The 20,940-nt window shown below is 48.4% G+C and overlaps 1 protein-coding gene across 7 annotated transcripts in view; it reads right to left on the minus strand.

Moving 5' to 3' along the window:
- The window catches only part of NAV2 (neuron navigator 2), an 822,647-nt gene that overhangs the window by 320,895 nt on the left and 480,812 nt on the right, over positions 1-20,940 (minus strand). For all 7 annotated transcript variants that reach the window (XM_056130622.1, XM_056130618.1, XM_056130629.1 and 4 more), the window contains one exon: positions 1,109-1,226. In XM_056130622.1, the coding sequence (XP_055986597.1) occupies positions 1,109-1,226 (118 nt within the window). The remainder of the gene's footprint in view (positions 1-1,108; positions 1,227-20,940) is intronic.

Consider the following 20,940-nt stretch of genomic DNA (forward strand, 5'->3'; position numbering starts at 1 on the left):
TCATTGTTAAAAAAGACAAGTTTCCTCTCTGGCACTTCTCCTAGCCCTCCTTGCCCCACCCCAGACAGCCAGGGATCAAATCCCAAGTCAGTCACATGCAAGGCAAGCGACAACCTGCTGTACCATCTCCCCAGACCCACCCTCATGTTTTCTAATGCTTCAAAGTTTGGGGCAATTGCTACAAAGAAAAAAAAATATCCAAGGAGGAGAGGAGGGGGGGCGGGGCAGGGAGAGGAATTAGGAAACCAGAAGGGAGTGCTTTCTCTGAGTGGTGGTGGTGGCCAAACAGAAGTGCCAGTGGCAGTCAACTTGGTTCTATTTTCAGCTGAGCTCTGAGGACAGATGTCAGCTGAGTGCCGAGGAGACAAGTTCTCACACTGGAAGGAGAAGCATCTATTCCACACCCACACAGGCGGGAGGGCTCTGACCTCCTGCTGCACCTTCCCCTTGCCCGTGGCTTCATGCTGATCTCCCTCTGACTGCAGAGCTCCTGGGCAAAGTCGCGCCATTTCCTCAGGACCCGGAGCCAAGTGGTACCCAGGCTGCGCCCGTGTTGCCTCAATATATCTCTTCCTCTCGCACGTGGCCCCAGAGCACTGCCAACCCCCTGCTTCTTCCGTAGTAAAGCCCATCTCTGCCAACGTGGAAACAAATCCTCCCATTTCTCAGTCCCAGTTGGAGTTGGCAAGATTCAGCCAGCCCCATGTGGCTTGTTTTTTCTTTTCTTTTCTTTTCTTTCTTTTCCCTTTTCCCGCCACCCCCTGAAATATTTTCAAAGCAATCCACCAAAATAGTACTGAGGGACAGGAAGGGAGAAGGATTAGAGTGTCACAGAGCTAATAGGAAGCAAAGGGCGGGGGGCCCTCCCGGAACCTTGGCCCAGGCTTTCTTTCCTTTGGGCTCCAGGTTGCAGGTGGGTGGGTCCTATCAGAAAAAGCAGAGTTGGCGCCACACTGCCAAGGACAAAACCGAGTCCAGCCAATCGTCAACATGTACAAACGCAGAAACGCTGCTTTCTCCATGGAGACCTCCGGACCACCCTCTCCTTGGCCGAGTGGCAGCCCCTTCTGGGTCTCCGTGCCCCCAAGGTACAATCAGCATTTCTTACCCACAACTTGGATGATCTGGGCCAGGAGGACGCCATCTGTCACATCTTGCTGGAGATCCTTGATGAGACGTTTGTGACCCGACTTGGCGAGATAATGATTGGCCCAGTCCGTGTAGATCTGCGAGAGAGCAAACAGGCAACTTTAGGGAGCTGCTGGGACCCCATCTCTGCATCTGACGCAGCTGCTGGGGCTGCCGGCGGCAGAGGCCTGGCAGGGCCATTAGCATGCAGGGCATTGTGTGGCAGGGCATTCAGTTCCCCTGAGCCTGGCTCCCTCCTATTGAGAGATGGGTCGGGAGGGCTCAGGGAAAAGCTAAAGAAAGCTTCCAAACGTGCAGAGGCCTGAATGGGACAGGGGACACGGAACTAAACAGTCTGGGGCAGACAGCTTTGAGAGGCTGAGGCTTGAAAACGCCAGAGCAGTTCCCCCGGAAGGCCCCTCTGCCACTGCCACCCCTCCCCTTCCCATCTATGGATCTTAATGGAGAAAACGTATGGAGGGGTTACCAGTCAACAGGCATGTTTTAATGGCCCATGGCAGGGGTAAGGAGGGCTATTGAGTTGGCTGAATTCACAGAGGAGCCTGGGTCGCTTGCAGAGGAGCCAAGGAGGATGAAAACAGAGCACTGCAACGACGCCTGTGAGTAGAGTGACTGACAGCTTTGCCATCATCTCCGATTTAAACAGTTTTTAAGAGCCTGACAGCTTTTTCACTGCTGGGAGTCTGTGAACAGTAACAATAAGAACCTCAGCAAATTCCAACACTTTTTTTGGGCTACACCTGGCGGTGCTCAGGGCTTACTTCTGGCTCTGCACTTAGGGATGACTCCTGTGAGGATCAGGGGATAATATGACAGGCTGGGGAATCCCACCGTGATTGACTGTGTGCAAGACTCGTGTCCCCGTCTACCCCCTCACACACACACATCCTCCCTCCTCCACTGTATTAGCTCACCAGCTCCAAATTCAGACAAACTTAAACACAATAGCAGGGTGCACTGCACCCCCAGAAGACTGGCTGGGTCGCCAATGGATAGAAGAGGCACACTGGGACGAGATCTCTGCTCCTTCCTCCCCACCACAATCACCAGGATAGATGAGCATTTCCTTCCAGGAAGCAGAAGGCCACTCGGGTGAAAGTGTCCCTTCCACTGGTCTCCACCAAACAACCCATTTGCAATCTTCTACCCATGCTGAGCGCTGTTTCACGCATGGTGTCTTGGCACAGTCCGCCTTTTCGTGACTGTTTAAAGCATGGTACAAATGACTGGTTCTGAAGCAAAGGAGCCTACCTCTGTGGAGACCTGTCTCAGCGGTGACAGGTGTACATGCTGAATAGCGTGACGCTCCCATCAGGAGAAAGGTGATGGTGAAATACGGGCCAAGAGTACAGCCCCTCCATGGCACCGCATCACAGGGTGGCAGAAGTCTGACCCTCACCCCAACTCATAACCTCCTCCTGCGTTTCTGAACACGGAACCTGGTTAACCTCCCACAGTGAGGCACTGCCTGCGGGCAGGGGGCTAAACCTGCAAAGTCCTTCTAGGATGGAGGCCTCATGCCAAGAAGGAGTGAGGAAGAGCTGCACTGTAGACTTGATCAAGAGCTGAGAACAGAGGTTGGAAAAATAGCACAGGGGTTTAGTGCTTGTCCTGCATGCAGCCAAGCCCACAGGAACCCAGGCAATGCCTGGTCGTCACCCTCTCCCCACCCCCGCAGCTCCCTAGTACTGCTGGGAGCAGCCCCCAAAGCACAGATCCCAGAGTACCTCAGTATCTTTGGCTGTGGTCCACTCCTTCCTCTCCCCCTGAAAAGAATAACCAATCACTATTCCCCTCCCACCCACCTGAAAGAATTAGTTTTACACTGCAGTGAAGGCAGCCACAGTGTGACCCTCCATCACATCTCAGAGCAAGGGATCTCATTCTGAAACACATTGGCTTCCTTCCCTGTGACTGCCACCTTACCAGAGATAGAAAATCACAGGATAAAAGAACCAGGCTTCCTAAACTGTGGGTCACAACCCCATCTAGGTTCGCTAACTGAGTCTTGTTCTTTGGCCCTAGAGAATGATGCTCTGGGGGCGTTCCTGGCAGTGATAGGGAAATTGAATTGAGCCTCCTGCACCCAGTCCCTTAACCTCTATTTTCTAACCACATAAAATGGAATCAATGCCATCTGCTTATAAGTTATTTCATGAAGGAAATGATATAGATGGGGAAAATGATGCAGATCAGGAGCATAATAAAGTAAAACACAAACACACACACACACACACACACACACACCAGACACTCATGTAAACTCTTTACATATTTTGACTCATTGAACCCCCATTCTACTAGATAGATACTATACATTTTGGGGACTATTTGGCTGCAGAGGGACTGGATGTGTGGAGAGGTAGAAAACCTTGTTCCTTGGAGCCTGGAAGGTAGTACAGCAGGTAAGGCACTTGCTTTGCAGGTGATTTCCTGAGTACCTGCAGGGGTCAGTCCTGAGCACTGAGCCAGGAGTAGCTGGAGCACTGAGCCAAGTTTAGCCCCCAAACCAATACATAAATAAACAATAAATAAAGCCTGTGAGATATTTGCACAATGCAGCAGAAGCCAAAGTGAAGCAGATTTTCATCAGTAAGGACAGGGCACAGACATACAGTGTGGAGCATGGTGAGGCATGGAAGACATCTGGCTTAGCAATGACATACTTCACGTCCCAGCACCAGCAGTGGCGCTATCAAAGAAGCCAGTCTCTCTAGCTGGGGCTGTTCCACTGGAGCTCTCTTTGCAACGTTCATCTGCCAACTTTATCTCCCCAGAGCCCTGCTTGAAAATCATCCCTGCCGTCCCACTCCCCAGTGAAACTGGAACGACTTCTCACTGCAATCCTAGGCTGTCCTCCCACACCTCACCATGCCCCCGGAGAACCGGTCACCCTGTGCTCTCTCTCTCTCAGTGCCTACTGACCTTCCGGAACACCAGAACCATGCTGCAGAAACAGGGTGTTATACCACACAAATTAGAAGGCAGGGGCCAGCAACCAAGACCCCAGGGCTCTCCCAGTGGACCCTCTGCTTTTGTGAAACCAAGTTCTATGGGACAGAGCCACACCCATGTGCTGCCAAGCTTGCATTCTCCCTACTCCCATATCAATAAGGAACAACTCCTGAGTGCAAAGTCGCAAATGTTTACCGAATTACCTGCTTTCTGCAGACAAGACTGGCCCATCTGGGAACTAGCGTCTAAATGAGGTCATCTGTACACACACCAGGAGCTCCGAAGTGACCGCCACAACCATGCTTAGCAACTGGACCTGCCTCATACTGCCGCCTCTTTGGAATCAGGCTACCTGCCCACCTCACAGGCTCGGCTCCAAGGCCCTGAACTTCTCTGGCTTTTCTGATGATACCCTGAGAAGCAGGATTGTGGAGAACCTGCCAGCTTCACCATCCGATCAGGAGTGACACTGTGTCACACTGATCCTGCCAGCCCAGGTGTGCCTCTGAAGGAGTCTCAGGGGGCATGTGAGACTTAAGTGATTGCCAGGTTGGGCTGAATATACACATTTAAAAAAAAGAGAGAGTGGAAATCCTTGGCAAAATGACTACACTTGAGACTTAAGTAATGTGGACTCTCAGCAAATCCTTGATGTCAAATCTTATTGATTGAGATGAGGAAGGCGGGAGTGGAGGGTGGGGGTGGGGAAGGAACTAAATCACTCCTTAACTCCAGCTCATTAATCAGGACCCATCCAGCAAAACTCATTAATTATCAGGGGTTTCTCCTCCCTCTCCAGTTCCCAGCTCTCAACATTTTGAAGGCACCTATCACACGAAAACACTTAGATTTATTTTAAGAATCCATTTTCACCAGCCATGTCCGGACATAATTCAGCGCTGTCCCCCTTACTTGCTATTTCAGTAGCTCAGGGAGCACTTGGGGGAAAATAAATTCACACTGCCCCTAGGCTTCAAAGTCAGAATGCATCCAGCTGGCCCCACAGTCAACACGGGCTCCTGGACTGGAAAGGTTTGAGTTTGGATCCAAACGACCTCAGGCATCTACCATTGCTTTCTCCAGAGTCTGTCCTTCCCCGAAGTTCTACAGACTTGAAAGCTACTTTGCTTTTATCTTGTGGCCCACTGACCCTTGACTCATGACCTTTCTTTTCTTCTCTTTTGCTGTTCTGGGTTACACTCAGGGATGCCCAATTCCCGGCTCTGAGCTCAGGTGCCAGGGGTGGAACCTGGGTTTCCTGCATGTAGCCTGAGCACTTCCCACCCGCCACCCCCCTTGACCTCTCTCTCCTGCCCACACCTGTGAACTGCCACTAGGAACAGATGAGACTTAGAACCACACCTTCTTGGGAAAGAGGAAAAGTCCCCTTCTCACTCCCAACTTCCAATCTGGAGTGATGGAATCATTTCACTGCACTTGAGGCATGACGCTCATCTCTCCTCTCTCCCCACCCCCCCCTCTAATGGGGACTCCCCACTCCAGAAGTGCTCCAGGAGGCAGAGGAACTGCTGTCAAAGGCTTGACAGATAAAGGGAAAGGCAGGCGGAGACAGCCGAAGAGTGGCTTCATCCCGATTTACTTTATTACCCTTGACAGCATTTCAAGACGCACGGCGCTTGTTTGCTTATAACTCCACATCTCTCCCCATCACACAGGCTGGAATCAGAGGGAAAATTTTGACAGATCAACTGAAGAACCTGATTATTAGTTATAACGAGAAAATGGGGAACAATCTTCACTGTGTTAAACCAACGAGGATAATACGACTGCTGCATTGCCAACTTGATACTGCAATTATCCTCAAAGGAGGGGCGTGGAGTAGCAGTCTAGGTAAGAAACCCAAGGAAAATTCCTCACACCCCACTGCACCAAATGTTTACTAACCAGAATATACCCCCAGGCCAACAAGCAGACTGGACCCCAGAGGCAATGCACAGCCCTGGGAGAACAGTTCCAGAACAAAGAGGAGAGGGCAGTGCAGACAGAAAGGCTGAGTCAGGGGATATGTAGGTAGTTTCCAGAAGACTGAAAGAAGGATGGTAAAGGGCATGCTCCTCTTGGCCTCAATTTCAGCCAGCTCAAACATTGTTATCTCAACAGCTTACAACCTCAGTCAAGCTAGAGGGTTTCGTTCTGACTGTGTGGAAACAGAACCAGAGCATTGCGACAACAGCACAGAGTGTTCACCCAGTACTTGAAAACCATGAAGAACGACAGCCCAAATACTAACAATTTTAAGAAAAGCAAAACACCCCACCCCATATCAAGGGCAAAGCTAGAAACACTCATCTCTTCTCCCCCAACATCTAGCCTTCCCCACACCTGTTCACACCGCTCTCTGAATTTGCATGCCATCAGGATGAGGGGGTTGAAACTCACTGGTAGCATCCACCCACATCTCCAGTCCCAGCAGAATTTCACACATCTTTCAGCACAGATCCCGGCTTTGATGAAAACCCTGAGCCTGGGGATATTGAATGAGTGACGTGGCACCCTCCAGTCCTCTTTGTGGAGGTAGGATGGAGCTGGAGCCCAGAGAGGCCAACCTTTGGTTCAAGAACACACAGCCCCCAGCAGGGTCTGGACCAGAGCACTAGTCCCACTCCCTGGTTCCTCTGGAGAAGAGTCCAGTCTGTACAGTGCTCAACATGCAGTGCTTACCACCTGGCCACCGGGATTATCCTGCTGTGCTCAGGAATTACTCCTGGCAATGCTCAGGGGACCAGATATGATACAAGAGATCAATGGGGTTGGCTACCTGCAAGGTACACGCCTTACCCCACCAGTCCCAAGATCTCAGCTTTTTCAGTTAACCCAACTTTACTTTTTCTTATTGGTCCCTGGGCATCACTGTGAATTGCTGTATTCTGGTGTATATAAATAAGAATGCCACGAGACCCATGAGTTGCTAAACCTTATTTATCATCGTCATCATCATCATCATCATCATCATCATCATCATCATCATAATCCTAGAAAACTAAGTGGAAAGAGAAAGTTCTGTCCAAGCAAGAACCTTCATGGGACTTTGTCATGGATGGATATAGGCAAGACACAGGAATTTTGAGGCACCTTCAGCAATGACTCCAGCTTCAGCACGGAGGGCTTTTTGGCCTGCAATTAGTCTCAAGCCAGGGAAGGAATCTAATAAACTCCAGGGGAACTGAGAGGGGTCTGGGCCTCTCACCTGCCACCTGAGCACAGGCCCTACTCCACCAACAGCCCTCACTCTCGTCATACTGTTGTTCTCACGGTTAACATGAACTTCTTTGTACCACGGAGTCTAATTTCCTGTGAAGACGCAGAGCACTGCTGACAGGGAGGGGAAGATCCCACAGCTGATCTCCTCCCTTTTTATCTGTAATAGAAGACTCATCTGCAAAGCCACCAAGATCCACCCTGATACCATAGGTAGATCCTTGTTGCAAAAAGGTACACCTGGGTACACATTCACAATAAGTGAGGAAGACACAAATCAGGCTTAGCACTAACTTTGCTCCACATCCTCACACCCCCTGTACTGCTACTTTAGCTCACAATGTCAAATTAAGTCACTGAGAGGCACATGTTTTAGGAAGCATGTGCTAATAGGAAGCAACCACTGTCTGAGTACCCGCCTCTGCAGGGTTCTGTTCCTGTCGCGGTCTTGTGTAGGATAAGAACTACCCTGGGTTGATGATCTATGGTGAGTTGATAAATTAAGCCAGACCACTAAGGTTCCTAGCATGCCTCAACCACTTCCTGGGAGAGTTATCCTCATTTGGAATGTGAATCAACTGCTACTCTGAGACAGGAATGAGGGCATTTAACAACGCCTGCCCGGACATAGGGAATGTTTTTTTTGGGGGGGTATCCATCTAGGCTGGTGGGTTATGATCCTCTCTGGAACATGGCTCTGAGAGCTGCAGTCCCAAGGTCTCATGGGGCTGGGGTGCTAGCTCAGTAGACAGTGTGTTTGCCTTGCATGCGCCCCACCCGGGTTTGATCCCCAGCACCCTGTATGGTCCCCCCAAGCCTGCCAAGAGTGATCTCTGAGTGCAGAGCCAGGAAGAAGCCCTGACCACAACCAGGTGTAGCCCAAAACAAGCAAACAAAAAACCCCAAGTTTTCTGGCAGAAACATCTGGGAACAAAGCATCCTGGGACCCTCCCTTTAAAGAGAACTAAATCACCTGTGCTCACATTTCTGAACCACTTTGCAGAGTCAGTAGCAGGTCTGCCCTGGCTTTCTGACAGCCGTAAGAACAAGCCTCACTAGAAGAGATCAAGTTTCTTTTGTAATTTCATGATTTCCTTTGTCCTATGAGCAGTAACCAGATAGCTAATCTGCAGAGTCCACTATGCAGAGGAATCTTCCTCCCTTTCCCCTAGAGGCCAGAGCATCTCTCGTGCTTGCTTGTGTCCTGTATCTACACAGAAGTAAACTTTATTTTATTTTATTTTGCTTTTGGGGTCACATCTGGCAATGCACAGGGGTTACTCTTGGCCCTGCACTCAGGAATTACCCCTGATGGTGCTCAGGGGACCATATGGGATGCTGGGAATCCAACCCGTGTTGGCCGTGTGCAAAGCAAATGCCCTACTTACTGTGCTTATCGCTTCAGCCCCAGAAGTAAACTTTATTTTATAAATCACCACCTCCACTCTATTCTTTCATATTGATCCTTTTGATTACATATCTGTTCTATCGATCATGAATCAATCTCTTACCCATTTTATTGGGGAGGACTTATTATTTATGTCAGCTGTGCCAATCGGCACTGAGACACACCTTATAATTGAGTAAGATCATCATATCCTGTTCTCCAGATTATATAAATATAAATTATGTATATAAATATATATTATATATTTGGTTTAGGGGCCAAACCTAACTCTGTGCTGAGAAATCACTCCTGGCAGGGCTTGGTGGACCATGTCGGGGCACCAGGGATTGACCCCTGGTCTGCTCTTGGGAGGCAAATGCCCTACCACTGGGCTGCCTCTCCGACCCCTGCCATCCACCTTATAGATGAGGAGACTGAGGGTCTGAGAGGAGTGTCTGAGAGGGGCAATGACACCCTCCGTGTCACCTGACAAGTGGGCAGGGTTCAGAAAGCGGGGATGCTCCCAAACCCCCAACAAGTCCCTATGCTGCTCCTGAGAGGCACACAGGGCGGCACCAGCCCCAAGCAGGCCCAGGGCCACCACGGCGGTATGGGAAAAGCAGCCAGAGAGCACTGTGATTGCATAACAGATCTCGGATGTCAGCCCCTCATGCTCCTGGGAACAGAGCACAGCCCCTCATCACTCGGCCCCGACTCGCCAATCCAGAAGGGAGCAGACACTTTCCCATGTCACCGCAGTACAAAGCACAAAGCACAGTTTCCCAACAGCGTCAGGATGACAAGAGCGGAGATCCTGCCAAGAGCACCTTGAGAGTTGCCACTGCACCCGGGCAGGAACCTTCTCCCAAGGAAGGCCCTCCCCGTTAGTTGCTCCAGCCTTCAGGTCTCGCCTGCCTGGGTACCCGGCACGCGGCCGGCCCAGGAACCACGCCTGGGAGAGGCCTCACCCCACACAATGGTGCCACTGTGTGAGGAGCATGGACCGGCCCCGGAAAGGTGCACACTGCAAACACTGGAGGTTTTGAAAGAGAAGCTTTAGGAAAACAAACCAGGCTGACACACGTGCAGGGCGGGAGAGCTGAAGGGTGAGCACGCAGGTGCCCGCTTACGACACGCCGTGGGTTAACCTGTTTCAGAGCCCATGGTTTCCTTTTCCTGCTATTCTCACCTCCTGGGATAGAGGGCGCTGCATTGTTTTCACAGTGTGCAGGGTCTCTTCTATTCGGCTCCTCACAGGACCACCTCCATGTGCTAGGCCGAAGGACGCTGCAGGACAAGGCCCGAAGGGATCCCCCGCTACAATCTCACTCCGAAAAATGACAATGCTTATCTGTTTTGCTTACTGGGTTTTCCTAATATCTAGTACAGTTCCTGGCACGCCGCAGGTGCTCACTAAACATTGGCTGAGCAAGCCAATGATCCTCCCCAGTTCACACACTTTCAAAATGGGGGCCCTTACGGCTTCAGAACTGTGCATAGCCACAACGGGCAAAGGGGCCACTCCCGTTGACACAGGCAGCCTGGCCAGTCCTTCACCACCTCTCACCACGTTCATATCCACATCTCTCCACAGCCTCCCTGCAAATCAAATAAAGCTAAATAAGGATGCACACTACGACTAATTCTGGTCACCTTAGTATAAAGTTGGTTTTCTCCACAGTACTTCCTCTCACTCACACAAACCTGTGAACCAAGATCTGAACATATTAATTTATTATTTGGGGCTTGGGGTCACACCAAACAATGCTCAGGGATTATTCCTGGCTCTGCACTCAGGGATCATTCCTGGTCAGCTCGGAGGACCATATGGGGTGTCAGGGACTGAACCTGAATTGGTCTCATACAAATAGCAAATGCGAGGGCTGGAGCAATAGCACAGCAGGTAGGGCATTTGCTGGATTCGATTGGCTGACCTGGGTTCGATTCCCAACATCCCATATGGTCCATCAAGCACCACCAGGAGTAATTCCTGAGTGCATGGGCCAGGAGTAACCCATGTGCATCACTGGGTATGACCCTAAAAAGAAAAAAAATAGCAAATTCCCTGCCAGCTGTACTAATGCCCCGGCCTTGAGGTCTGTACCCCTGTGTCCAGTAATGCCAAGAAGACCTGACGTCAGAACTCACTTGGAATTTCGCCAGTATTTTCCCTCCCTTCTGTGGGAAATTATTCTCACTGATTAGCCTTGATGTCCTTCCAAGTGCTTCCTCTGAGTCTGAGATGGGAATCAGGTCCATTCCCTGGGGCCTGGAGGAAGCTGCTGAGTGTATTCTTTCTGACAGCAAATATTCCAAAATTTAACAAGAGCTCTGGGCTGCCAGGCAGGGCACCCATGCCCACAGGCGCTGATGGCAACCTGGACAATAAGACATGATGAGGTCATCTGGTCAAAACCCAACCTTTCATGTCGGAGCCTCCATCCTGACCTCCAATCCCCAACAATTCTTCACATCTGCAGATGTGGTTGAAAGCCAGCGAGTGTGCTCCTCTGTCTCCCTGCCTAGCCCTAATGCGTCATTCACCTCAAATGCCATCACCCATCCCAAATGCTCCCATCTAGCTCAAATACATCCCACCTAGCACAAATACCCCCATCCAATACAAATGCCCCTATCCAGCTCAAATCCCCCCATCTTGCCTAAAGGCCTCAGCTAAGCCTTCGAGTTCCAGTATTTCCAGGACCCTACCATGCCTAGACCTTTCAATTCTATCTAAATTTCCTCTTCCTGAGATTGTTGAGTGGACAGAGGCATCAGACAGAAAGGGCCTCACACATATTTGGGCACAGAAGATAGCAAGCCTTTGTGACCTTGCCAGGCTGCTTTACCCACCCCCCTTCTAAGTCTCAGCTTCCCCATCTGTAAAATGGAATAACAATCCATCATCTACCATCAAAGAGAACTATCAAAGGTAATGTGTTTAGCATAGAGCCTGACACAGAGGCTTTAAGAGTGCCTTTAAGAGTTCCTTTTATTGAGAATGACGAGATAATACAGGGGGAAGACGTGGGTCATGCATGCAGCAGTTCCAGATTTGACCCCAGGTACCACTGGGAGTCAGTCCTGAGCACAGAGCAAAGAGTAGTTGCTGAGTACATAGAGTGTGGCTCAAACCCCCGTCTCCCACCACCACCACCATCCAAAGAAAGTTAATATCCTTTCTTTCTTCAGCTCCATGCCTCCACCTCACAAATTCCTCAAGGCCACCCCTCGCTCAGGGATTCTGTGCCACATACCCTTCCATTTCTGCTGGGCTGTTTTCACATCCCTTCTTATCCCTTTGATTCCACAGGAAATTCCCTTGTCCTCGACAACCCCAACTGCCTGGCTGCTCTTCCTGCTTGAAGTCCTAGGACACTCACAACTGACCGACTCTGAGGGCTGACTCCTGAGTCTACATGCCTGTGCCCACATAATTTTCCCCTGCAGTGCCAGTTCTCCACCATCACCCAATAAACACCTACTTGGGATCATTGTAAAACCCTGCTAAAGTCTCAATCTTCGTAGGAAATTCATGGTCACGGTCCTCCCGTTATTCATCGATTTTACTTGAGTGGGCCCAGTAACATCTCCATTGTGAGACTTGTTGTTACTGTGTTTGGCATATCGAATACGTCACAGGTAGCTTGCCAGGCTTTGCCATGCGGTTGAGATACTCTTGATAGCTTGCCGAGCTCTCCGAGAGGGGCAGAGGAATTGAACCCGGCTCAGCCAGGCCGGCTGCACGCAGGGCAAATGCCCTACCACTGTGCTATCGCTTCAGCCCATGTAGGAAATTAAGTCAGGAAATGGGTCAAAGGGCCTGAGCCTATGCTCAGTCTGCAGAAGGCTCAGCTCCAATCCTCAGCACCACACAATCCCCTAAGTACCACTGGGAGTGATCTCGGAGCACTGAGCCAGGAGTAGTCCCCCAAACAAAAAGATAGTCAATCTGCATAGTCATTCCCCATCCTATCTCTCCACTTCACAACACCTCTTGTTATTGTCATTCGCCTTATTAGTCTCCTCTTGTTGACTACCAAAGGACTGTGCTCTTGTCTTTACTATATCTAGTCGCCTCTTTCTTAATTAGGAGCTTCTGAAGAGTAGAAGAGGAAGTTTTAAAAAGTCTTTGTGGGGCTGGAGTGGTAGTACAGTGGGTAGGGCATTTGACTTGCACATGGCTGACCCGTGTTCGATTCCCAGCATCCCATACAGTCCCCTGAGCACAGCCAGGAGTAATTCTTGAGTGCAAAGCCAGGAGTAATCCCTGAGCATCGCTGGGTGTGACCCAAAAAGCAAAAAAACAAAAAGTCCTTTGAAATATTTGCACAATGTCGGACTCACTACAGGCACTCAAGAATAAAAACAGACTTAGTGAAGGGTGAATGAATGGAGGGGTGGAAGATGGGAGAGACAGGGAGGGACAGATGGGGGGAGAAGTGAGGCAGCGCGTGGCAACTGGTCAGATGGATGGACATATGGATGGGTGGGTAGAGGAGAAGACAGATGAATAATTTAAATAAAAAGAAGGATGGACAGACAGATGAATGGAGGAGATGGATGAGTAAGTCTGTTCCCCTCCACTGCCTAGACCATAAAGCCCCTGAAATGATGCTGATGATCTATGTCTCTTTGAGATCCGTCCTAGCACAGGGCACAGAGCAGGCAGTGAAGGAATATACTACTGCGAGGCAATTTTCAGCAGCCATAGCAGTGGGACATATCTGACCTTTGGAGAGCCATTATTTACACACACACACACACACACACACACACACACACACACGCACCCCTATAGCAAGCCTGGATTGTCTTTAGAGAATTGTAAACTTTCAGGAAATTTGCAGGCTGGTTGTTAACAGAGCTATCACTTGCAAAGATATATCAGAGAAAAGATGAAGTTTCCATTTACAGTTGTACAAATAGAAGAAAATACTGTGGGTAGTTGTTTACTAGTTGTCCAACAGTGAAAGTTAACAACTGTTCTAAAACTGCTAAGAAATACCAGGATAGGGTTAATATATAAATCATCTCTATGCTTAAATTTTCCTGATCTCTACATTGTTCTCTTAAGAAGTGATTCTGAATTCCCCGCCCCTCCCCCTGGCCCCCACTACATAGAAACTTTTATCCACAATTACAAGTATTGAATTTCAGTAACAAGAACTTTGGTTGACACAATTCTAGAATTTGTAAAATGGAAGAAAGTTAGGTCAGTTGAAACAAGCTTACTTTCATGCTCTCCCCAAATGTGGTACAATCTGGTGCTGTATGGGTCTATAGGCAAATCTTTCCTGAGGCCACGAGTGGAAACACACAAAACAATTAAAATGGATCCCTTTCATATGATAAAGTTGAATTTAGAAAACAGAGTATTCTTTTTTAAATTCTTTTTAAAATTTTTAACTTGAAATCATTTAAAATTCCTTTTTTCAATTTTGAAATTTAAATGCTAGAAGTATATATATTTAAAATGCACAATTTCATGAGTTATAGCCTATGAAACCAGAACTACAATAATATTTTGTAGCAACCTTTTTTGGTACCCTGATTTCTACAAGTTATCGCAAGGTTTACACTAATCTGCTTTATGTTAATAGATTTCTTAGTGTAGTTATTTACTAGTTGTCCAACTAGTAAAGGGATTTTTGGGATTTTTCAGAACTTTAGGCAAGTAGAATTATATGTTATTTAAATTATACCACCTTTTGAATTGGCAGGAGGGGGGTGGGGCACATTCCACTGTACTCAGGGCTCACTCCTGGCTCTGTGCTCAGGGATCACTCCTGGCAGTGCTTAGGGAAATTCAACCCAAGGTTGGCCATGTAGAGGGAAAGTGCTCTACTCCCTGTACTGTCTCTCTGGCCAGAAGTGAATTTTTTAAATAAAAATAAAGCACAGCGGTAGGGCGTTTGCCTTGCACGCAGCCAACATGGCCGACCCGAAATTTTAAAAGTGGAAACAAATACCCGAAACATCATGTCCTGATGCTTTTACTACATTTTACTACTGTTAAAGCTCTTGGGGTTTGCACAGTTATTCCACCTGCCTGAAGGAAATAATAGTCTGCTGGTACATATTCTGTTCCAGCTGTGTTCAGGGATGTCACATTGGTAAATTGAAATCAGCCTCGCAAGCAAGCAAAATGTTCCACAGAGTTCAGCAAGCGTTGCCTATCATGATTTCCTTGGAAAGCCCATGGTAAACTGTCACTGACACAGACACAAATGAGAGAGGGGAAAGAAAAACATGTTACTGATTATTTTCTCCCCCACATGCCAAGAACCAATGGCAACTCCCAGGGAAACTTCATTCAAAGAGCCTGAGAGATACTATAACAGGTAGGGCATTTGCCTTGCAGTCCCTCACCCACACCTGGCCACAAGGGAAATGGCTCTTGTCCTGGAGTGGGGGTTGGGGAGTGTTGTTTGTTTCCTTACATATTTTCACTTGGAGGTCTATCAAGATAGATACCAGGAATCCAGGAAAGAAGGAACCTTTTCCTGACTGGGGAAGGGGGATACCTTAGCCCAGAGCACAAATTAAAAAAAATAAGATTGACACACACACACACACACACACACACACACACACAAAACATTTATTCTATAAAGTCTTGTAGAAAAGCACCAATTAACGTATCTCAGACAGACTGAAGCGGGGGTGGGGGGTGAGCTCAAGGGGGCGGGCATATGATTAACAGGTGCAAGGACCCAACTTCAGTCCCCAGCACCACACTCCTTGCCCTTGACACCACCAGGTGACCCTCATGACCCCACCAGTAATACTTGCCAGGCACTGCCAGGACTGGGACCCCAGGTTCCCCAGCATTGTTGCAGAATGGTCAGTTTAAAAAAAATACAGGGGATCAAGAACAAAAATAACATTCTTGCAACAATAGCATAGTGTCTGACTCCTGTCCCTTCCATAGCACTCAGAATATATAACCCCTTCCCCAGACACAGGTCAAAACAAGCCAAGTCACGGTCCTGGTCCTGGTGAAACAGGGTGTGTGTGTGGGGGGGGGGTGGAAAGATGATTAGCCATGTCCCCCCATTCAATGAGGGAAGTGAAAAATGAATATCAGCACTTTAGCCTAGGTATCTTGGGCTAGTCATGCAGGTGGCATCCAGCAACAAGAAAAACCATGCTGGGTCGGGTCGCAGATGCCATAATGGCACAGAAGTGCAGTTTCCTCCTAGTCTTTTTGTCATCCTACCTCAAAAGATAATTGTCCTGTAGGGTAAAGAACCTAGATGCTGGGAGTTTAAAAAAAAAAGGTAATATTCCCAAAGACACATCCATGAACTGTGCATGGCCTGGGCAGTGTTGAAACCCTAAGTCAGAAGACATGCCAGTGACCACATCCCAGCAGCTCTCCCTCCCCCTTCAGTCACTCAGCACATGGGGGGTGGGGGGCAGAGGGTTAAAGGGGACTCAGAAGAGCAACTCCCAGGGAAGCATCGTCCAAAAAGGCTGGAGAAATACCATATATAACAGGCAGTGTTTGCCACACAGCCCACCAATCCCTGGCTCAAATCCCTGCACCATATATGGTCTGCTGAGCACTGTTCAGGGGTTACTCCTGAGTACAGAGCCAGGGACAGAGAACAGAGCTGAGTACCACAAGGTATGGCCCCACATTCCAAAATAATTAAATCAATAAATACACCAGAAAGTATCTTGATACAGGGAGGTATTCCCCCAACCCCACACCCATACACATTGTTCATACCAACACCATTCATATCCTTGGCACCTAAAGAGCCATGCAGAATGTTTGCTCGCCTGAGCAAATATTTTGGGGGATTCAGCATTTTACCATCCATCATTCCAAGGTCAGTTAGACACAGAAATCATTAAGCAAACAGGAGCAGCAACTCTTCCCTGGAAAATAAGCCCTCTGAGGACCTTATGATGCTCAGTTGCCAAGGGTTTGGGATAGGATCATTGGGGGGAGTTGAGAGGGAAGGAAGGGAGGGGTAAGAGGAACACCCTCACCTGTGGGGTGACCGTATCTGTGGGAAGGCTACTAAGAAGGCATTAGAGGGGAAAGCATCACTTCTATTTTTGTTCTGAGACAAACCCTCAGATTCTCCAGGCTCTGGGGAAAGCCCCAGAGGCAGCTGCCATTGAGCTTCCAATCTTCCAGAGGCTGCAGGGCCTGGGGCAGGAAAGGTGGGCCAGAACAGTACTGGAAGTCTCTACAAGCACTGGACAGGAAGTCTCTACAAAACTCTCTGCCCTCTAGTCTCTACTCTCCCTCTCTGCAGTGGAGCTACCTGGTACATACACTCACATCTTCACAGACCCCTCACAGAGGGGAATGTCTCCCCTCTTGCACCTGCTGAGACCCACAAGGGCGCAAACAAACCCAAATCCCCACACCTGTGGGTATCCACAACCTTCCTGAGGGTTGCCTTGGGAGTTTCTGCAGATGCACTTTTTTTTCAAGCCACCAACCACTTTGACCCAGAGCCTTCCTTCCCTGCTCTGAAAACAGGTCTCATCTCAAATAGCCAAGAAGCCACAGTGAGCTCAGGGAGGCATGCTGCAGAAAACCAGCTGGAACTGTCTCAGCCAAAGCCCAATTCAAACACTCTCTACCACCACCACCCCTGACCAGAGTCCCTGCCTGCATTCCCCCAACTCCTCCACTTAGCCCATCCCCCACCCCCCACCAGGGCTGCTTACCGCTTTGTACTGGTTGCAGGAATCCCGACTTTGGCCACGAGTGGGAACCCAGACGTTGATGCTTATAGTGCTTATAGGCATAGTGGCCCCACCGCCTTGGGGTCCCAGCAGGCTGAGACCCGCGCCCTCTCAGGGTGTCTAGTTCAAAGCGCGGCGGAGGCGGTGAAGCCTCAAAGGTTAATTTTAGCTGAAGTCACGCTCCCGCTGTGGTCAGATTTCCTTACCCGGGCCACCTCCCGAATAACGGCAGCTTCTGTTCCCCCCACCCGCTGCGCAGCCCTCTGGCCCTCTACCTTGACCCCAACCTGCTGCAATTCTTCCTTCTCCATCCCTTCACCAAATCCTCTTCACCCCCCTAAAAATAATCTGACTCTCTCTATCTCTCTCTCTCTCTCTCTCTCTCTCTCTCTCTCTCTCTCTCTGCTTACATTTTCATGACACACTCAAGGGAAATAAATCACAGCTCCTTTGGCGTCTCCAGGCAAACAAAGCTGGCGGATCCGCTCCCCGCACGCCCGTGTTTGGCAAAGGCTGGGCAAGGGAGGGGAGTTTTAGGTTGAGGGACTGTGCATACTTCCCTTGAACTGGGGGGCAGCTGCCTCCACCCAAGAGCTGAAGCCGAATGGGTGTTTTGATAACCTCTGCCTGTATGGTGCTGGAGATTGCCATCAGAGGGAGAAAATCGGCACCTGCTCTTACCGACTCGTGAGTCTGCCCGTTTCTAGCCAGAGGTCCCACTGCTGCAAAGGAAGAGCGGGTGAGTCCTCATGCAACTTTGCAGAGGATGTGAACACTCTGTGGACATCTCATAGCTGAGGTTCCAGGTCTCAGCTAGTGGACACATGGCAGACTCACAAGTGAGGTCATTAAGAGAAACCCACTCCATGCCTCACTTTCCAGGAAGCCCAGTAACTGTGACCAGGCAGCCTCCAGAACCAGTCTGCATAAGGGCTGCCTGCCAGACTGAACTCTGCTCTGTTTTTAAGATGGTCTTTTTTTTATCCAGGGTGAACGGACCACTGCAAAGACTCCGGGGAAAAAAGAACGAGATCCCAGTGTGCACTTTCCAAACATCTTCCATACAGTCTGTCACCTTGAAGGAGAAAAGCAGAAACAGAGAACTTCCATGGAAATTGCCACTGTTTCTGGTAGTTTCTTGGTAGAGGGTTTAGGATTCTCAAGATATAGTATCATATCATTTGCAAATAGTGAGAGCTTGATTTCTTCCTTTCCTATCTGGATGCCATTAATGTCCTTTTCTTGCCTAATCGCTATTGCAAGTACTTCCAGTACTATGTTAAACAGAAGTGGTATAGTGGGCATCCTTGTCTTGTCCCTGATCTTAGAGGAAAGGCCCTTAGTTTTTCCCCATTGAGGATAATGCTTGACATGGGTTTGTCGTAGATGGCTTTGACTATCTTGAGGAAAGTTCCTTCAAAACCCATTTTTGTGAGAGTTTTCATCATAAACGGGTGCAGACTTGTACAGTAAAGTTGCAGGCTATAAAATCAATGCCCAAAATTCATAGCCTTCCTGTACACAAATAATGAGAGAGAGAGGAAAGTGACATGAAAAAAATAATCCCATTCGCAATTGTGCCCCAGAAAAGCAAGTACCTCAGAATCAGCCTAACTAAAGAGGTAAAGGACCTCTACAATGAAAACTACAAAACACTACTCCATGAAATAAAAGAGGACACGAGGAAATGGAAACATATCCCCTGCTCATGGATAGGAAGAATTAACATCATCAAAATGGCAATACTCCTGAAAGCTTTATACAGATTCAACACGATCCCTATAAGGATACCCATGAAATTCTTCAAAGAAATAGATCAAGCACTCCTGAAATTCACATGGAACAATAAACGCCCACAAATAGCTAAAGCAATTCTTGGAAAAAAGACGTGGGGAGGCATTGCCCTCCCTAACCTCAAACTCTACTACAAAGCAGTAATAATTAAAACAGCCTGGTACTGGAACAAAGCCAGGGCCGCAGACCAATAGAACAGGGTGGAATATCCATACACACAACCCCAAATGTATGAACATCTAATCTTTGGTAAGGGAGCAAGAAATGTGAAGTGGAACAAGGAAAACCTCTTCAACAAATGGTGCTGGCAACCACATGCAAAAAAAATGGGCTTAGACCTCGACCTAACACCATGCACAAAAGTCAGATCAAAATGGATTAAAGATCTCAACATCAGGCCAAAATCCATAAGGTACATTAAAGACAAGGTCGGCAAAACCCTCCACAATATTGAGGCTAATGGTATCTTCAAAGATGACACTCCACTGACCAACCAAGTGGAAACAGAGATAAACAAAAGGGACTATCTTAAATTAAGAAGCTTCTGCACCTCAAAAGATACAGTGACCAGAATACAAAGACAATCTACAGAATGGGAAAGGATATTTACCCAATGCCCATCTGATTAGGGGTTGATATCAAGAATATACAAAGCACTGGTTGAACTCTACAAGAAGAAAACATCTAGCCCCATCAAAAAATGGGGTGATGAAATGAACAGAAACTTTCCCAAAGAAGAAATCTGAATGGCTAAAAGGCACATGAGAAAATGTTCTACATCACTAATCATCAGGGAGATGCAGATCAACAATGAGATATCATCTCACACCACAGATACTGGCCCACATCCAAAAGAACAAAAGCAACCGGTGTTGGTGTGGATGTGGCAAGATAGGGACTCTCCTTTACTGCTGGTGGGAATGCCAACTGGTTTGGCCCTTTTGGAAAACAGTATGGACGATTCTCAAAAAAATAGAAATTGAGCTTCCATTTGACCCAGCAATACCACCCCTGGGAATATATCCCAGAGAGGTAAAAAGGTACAGACAAATGACATCTGCACTTCTCTGTTCATTGCTGCACTGTTCACAATAGTCAAAATTTGGAAAAAACCCGAGTGCCCTAAAACAGATGACTGGTTAAAGAAACTCTGGTATATCTAGACAATGGAATACTATGCAGCTGTTAGAAAAGATGAAGTCATAAAATTTATATACAAGTGGTACTACAGGGAAAGTATCATGCTAAGCGAAGTGAATCAGAAAGAGAGGGACAGACATAGAAAGATTGCATTCATCTGGGGAATATAAAGTAACAAAATAGGAGATGAACACCCAAGAATAGCCGAGATAAGTACCAGGAGGTTCACTCCATGGCTTGGAGGTCAGCCGCACATGCTAGGGGAAAAGAGAAGGGAGCACCAAATAAAGGGTGTTGGGAGGATCCTCCCAGGATGAGAGATGCATGCTAAAAGTAGACTATAGATCGAACATAACTGCCATTCAATGCCTCTTTTGCAAACCACAGCACCAAAAGGAGAGAGAAAACAAAAGGGAATGCCCCAACACAGGGGTGGGGTGGGATGGGGGGATATAGGGGGTGGGAGGGATACTGGGAGCATTGGAGGTGGAGAATGGGCACTTGTGGAGGGATGGGTACTCAATCATTGTATAACTGAAACCCAAGCACAAAAAATTGTCAGTCTACAACTGTACCTCATG

Source organism: Sorex fumeus, unplaced genomic scaffold (assembly GCF_029834395.1).
Source record: "Sorex fumeus unplaced genomic scaffold, SorFum_2.1 ptg000007l, whole genome shotgun sequence".
NCBI lineage: Eukaryota > Metazoa > Chordata > Mammalia > Eulipotyphla > Soricidae > Sorex > Sorex fumeus.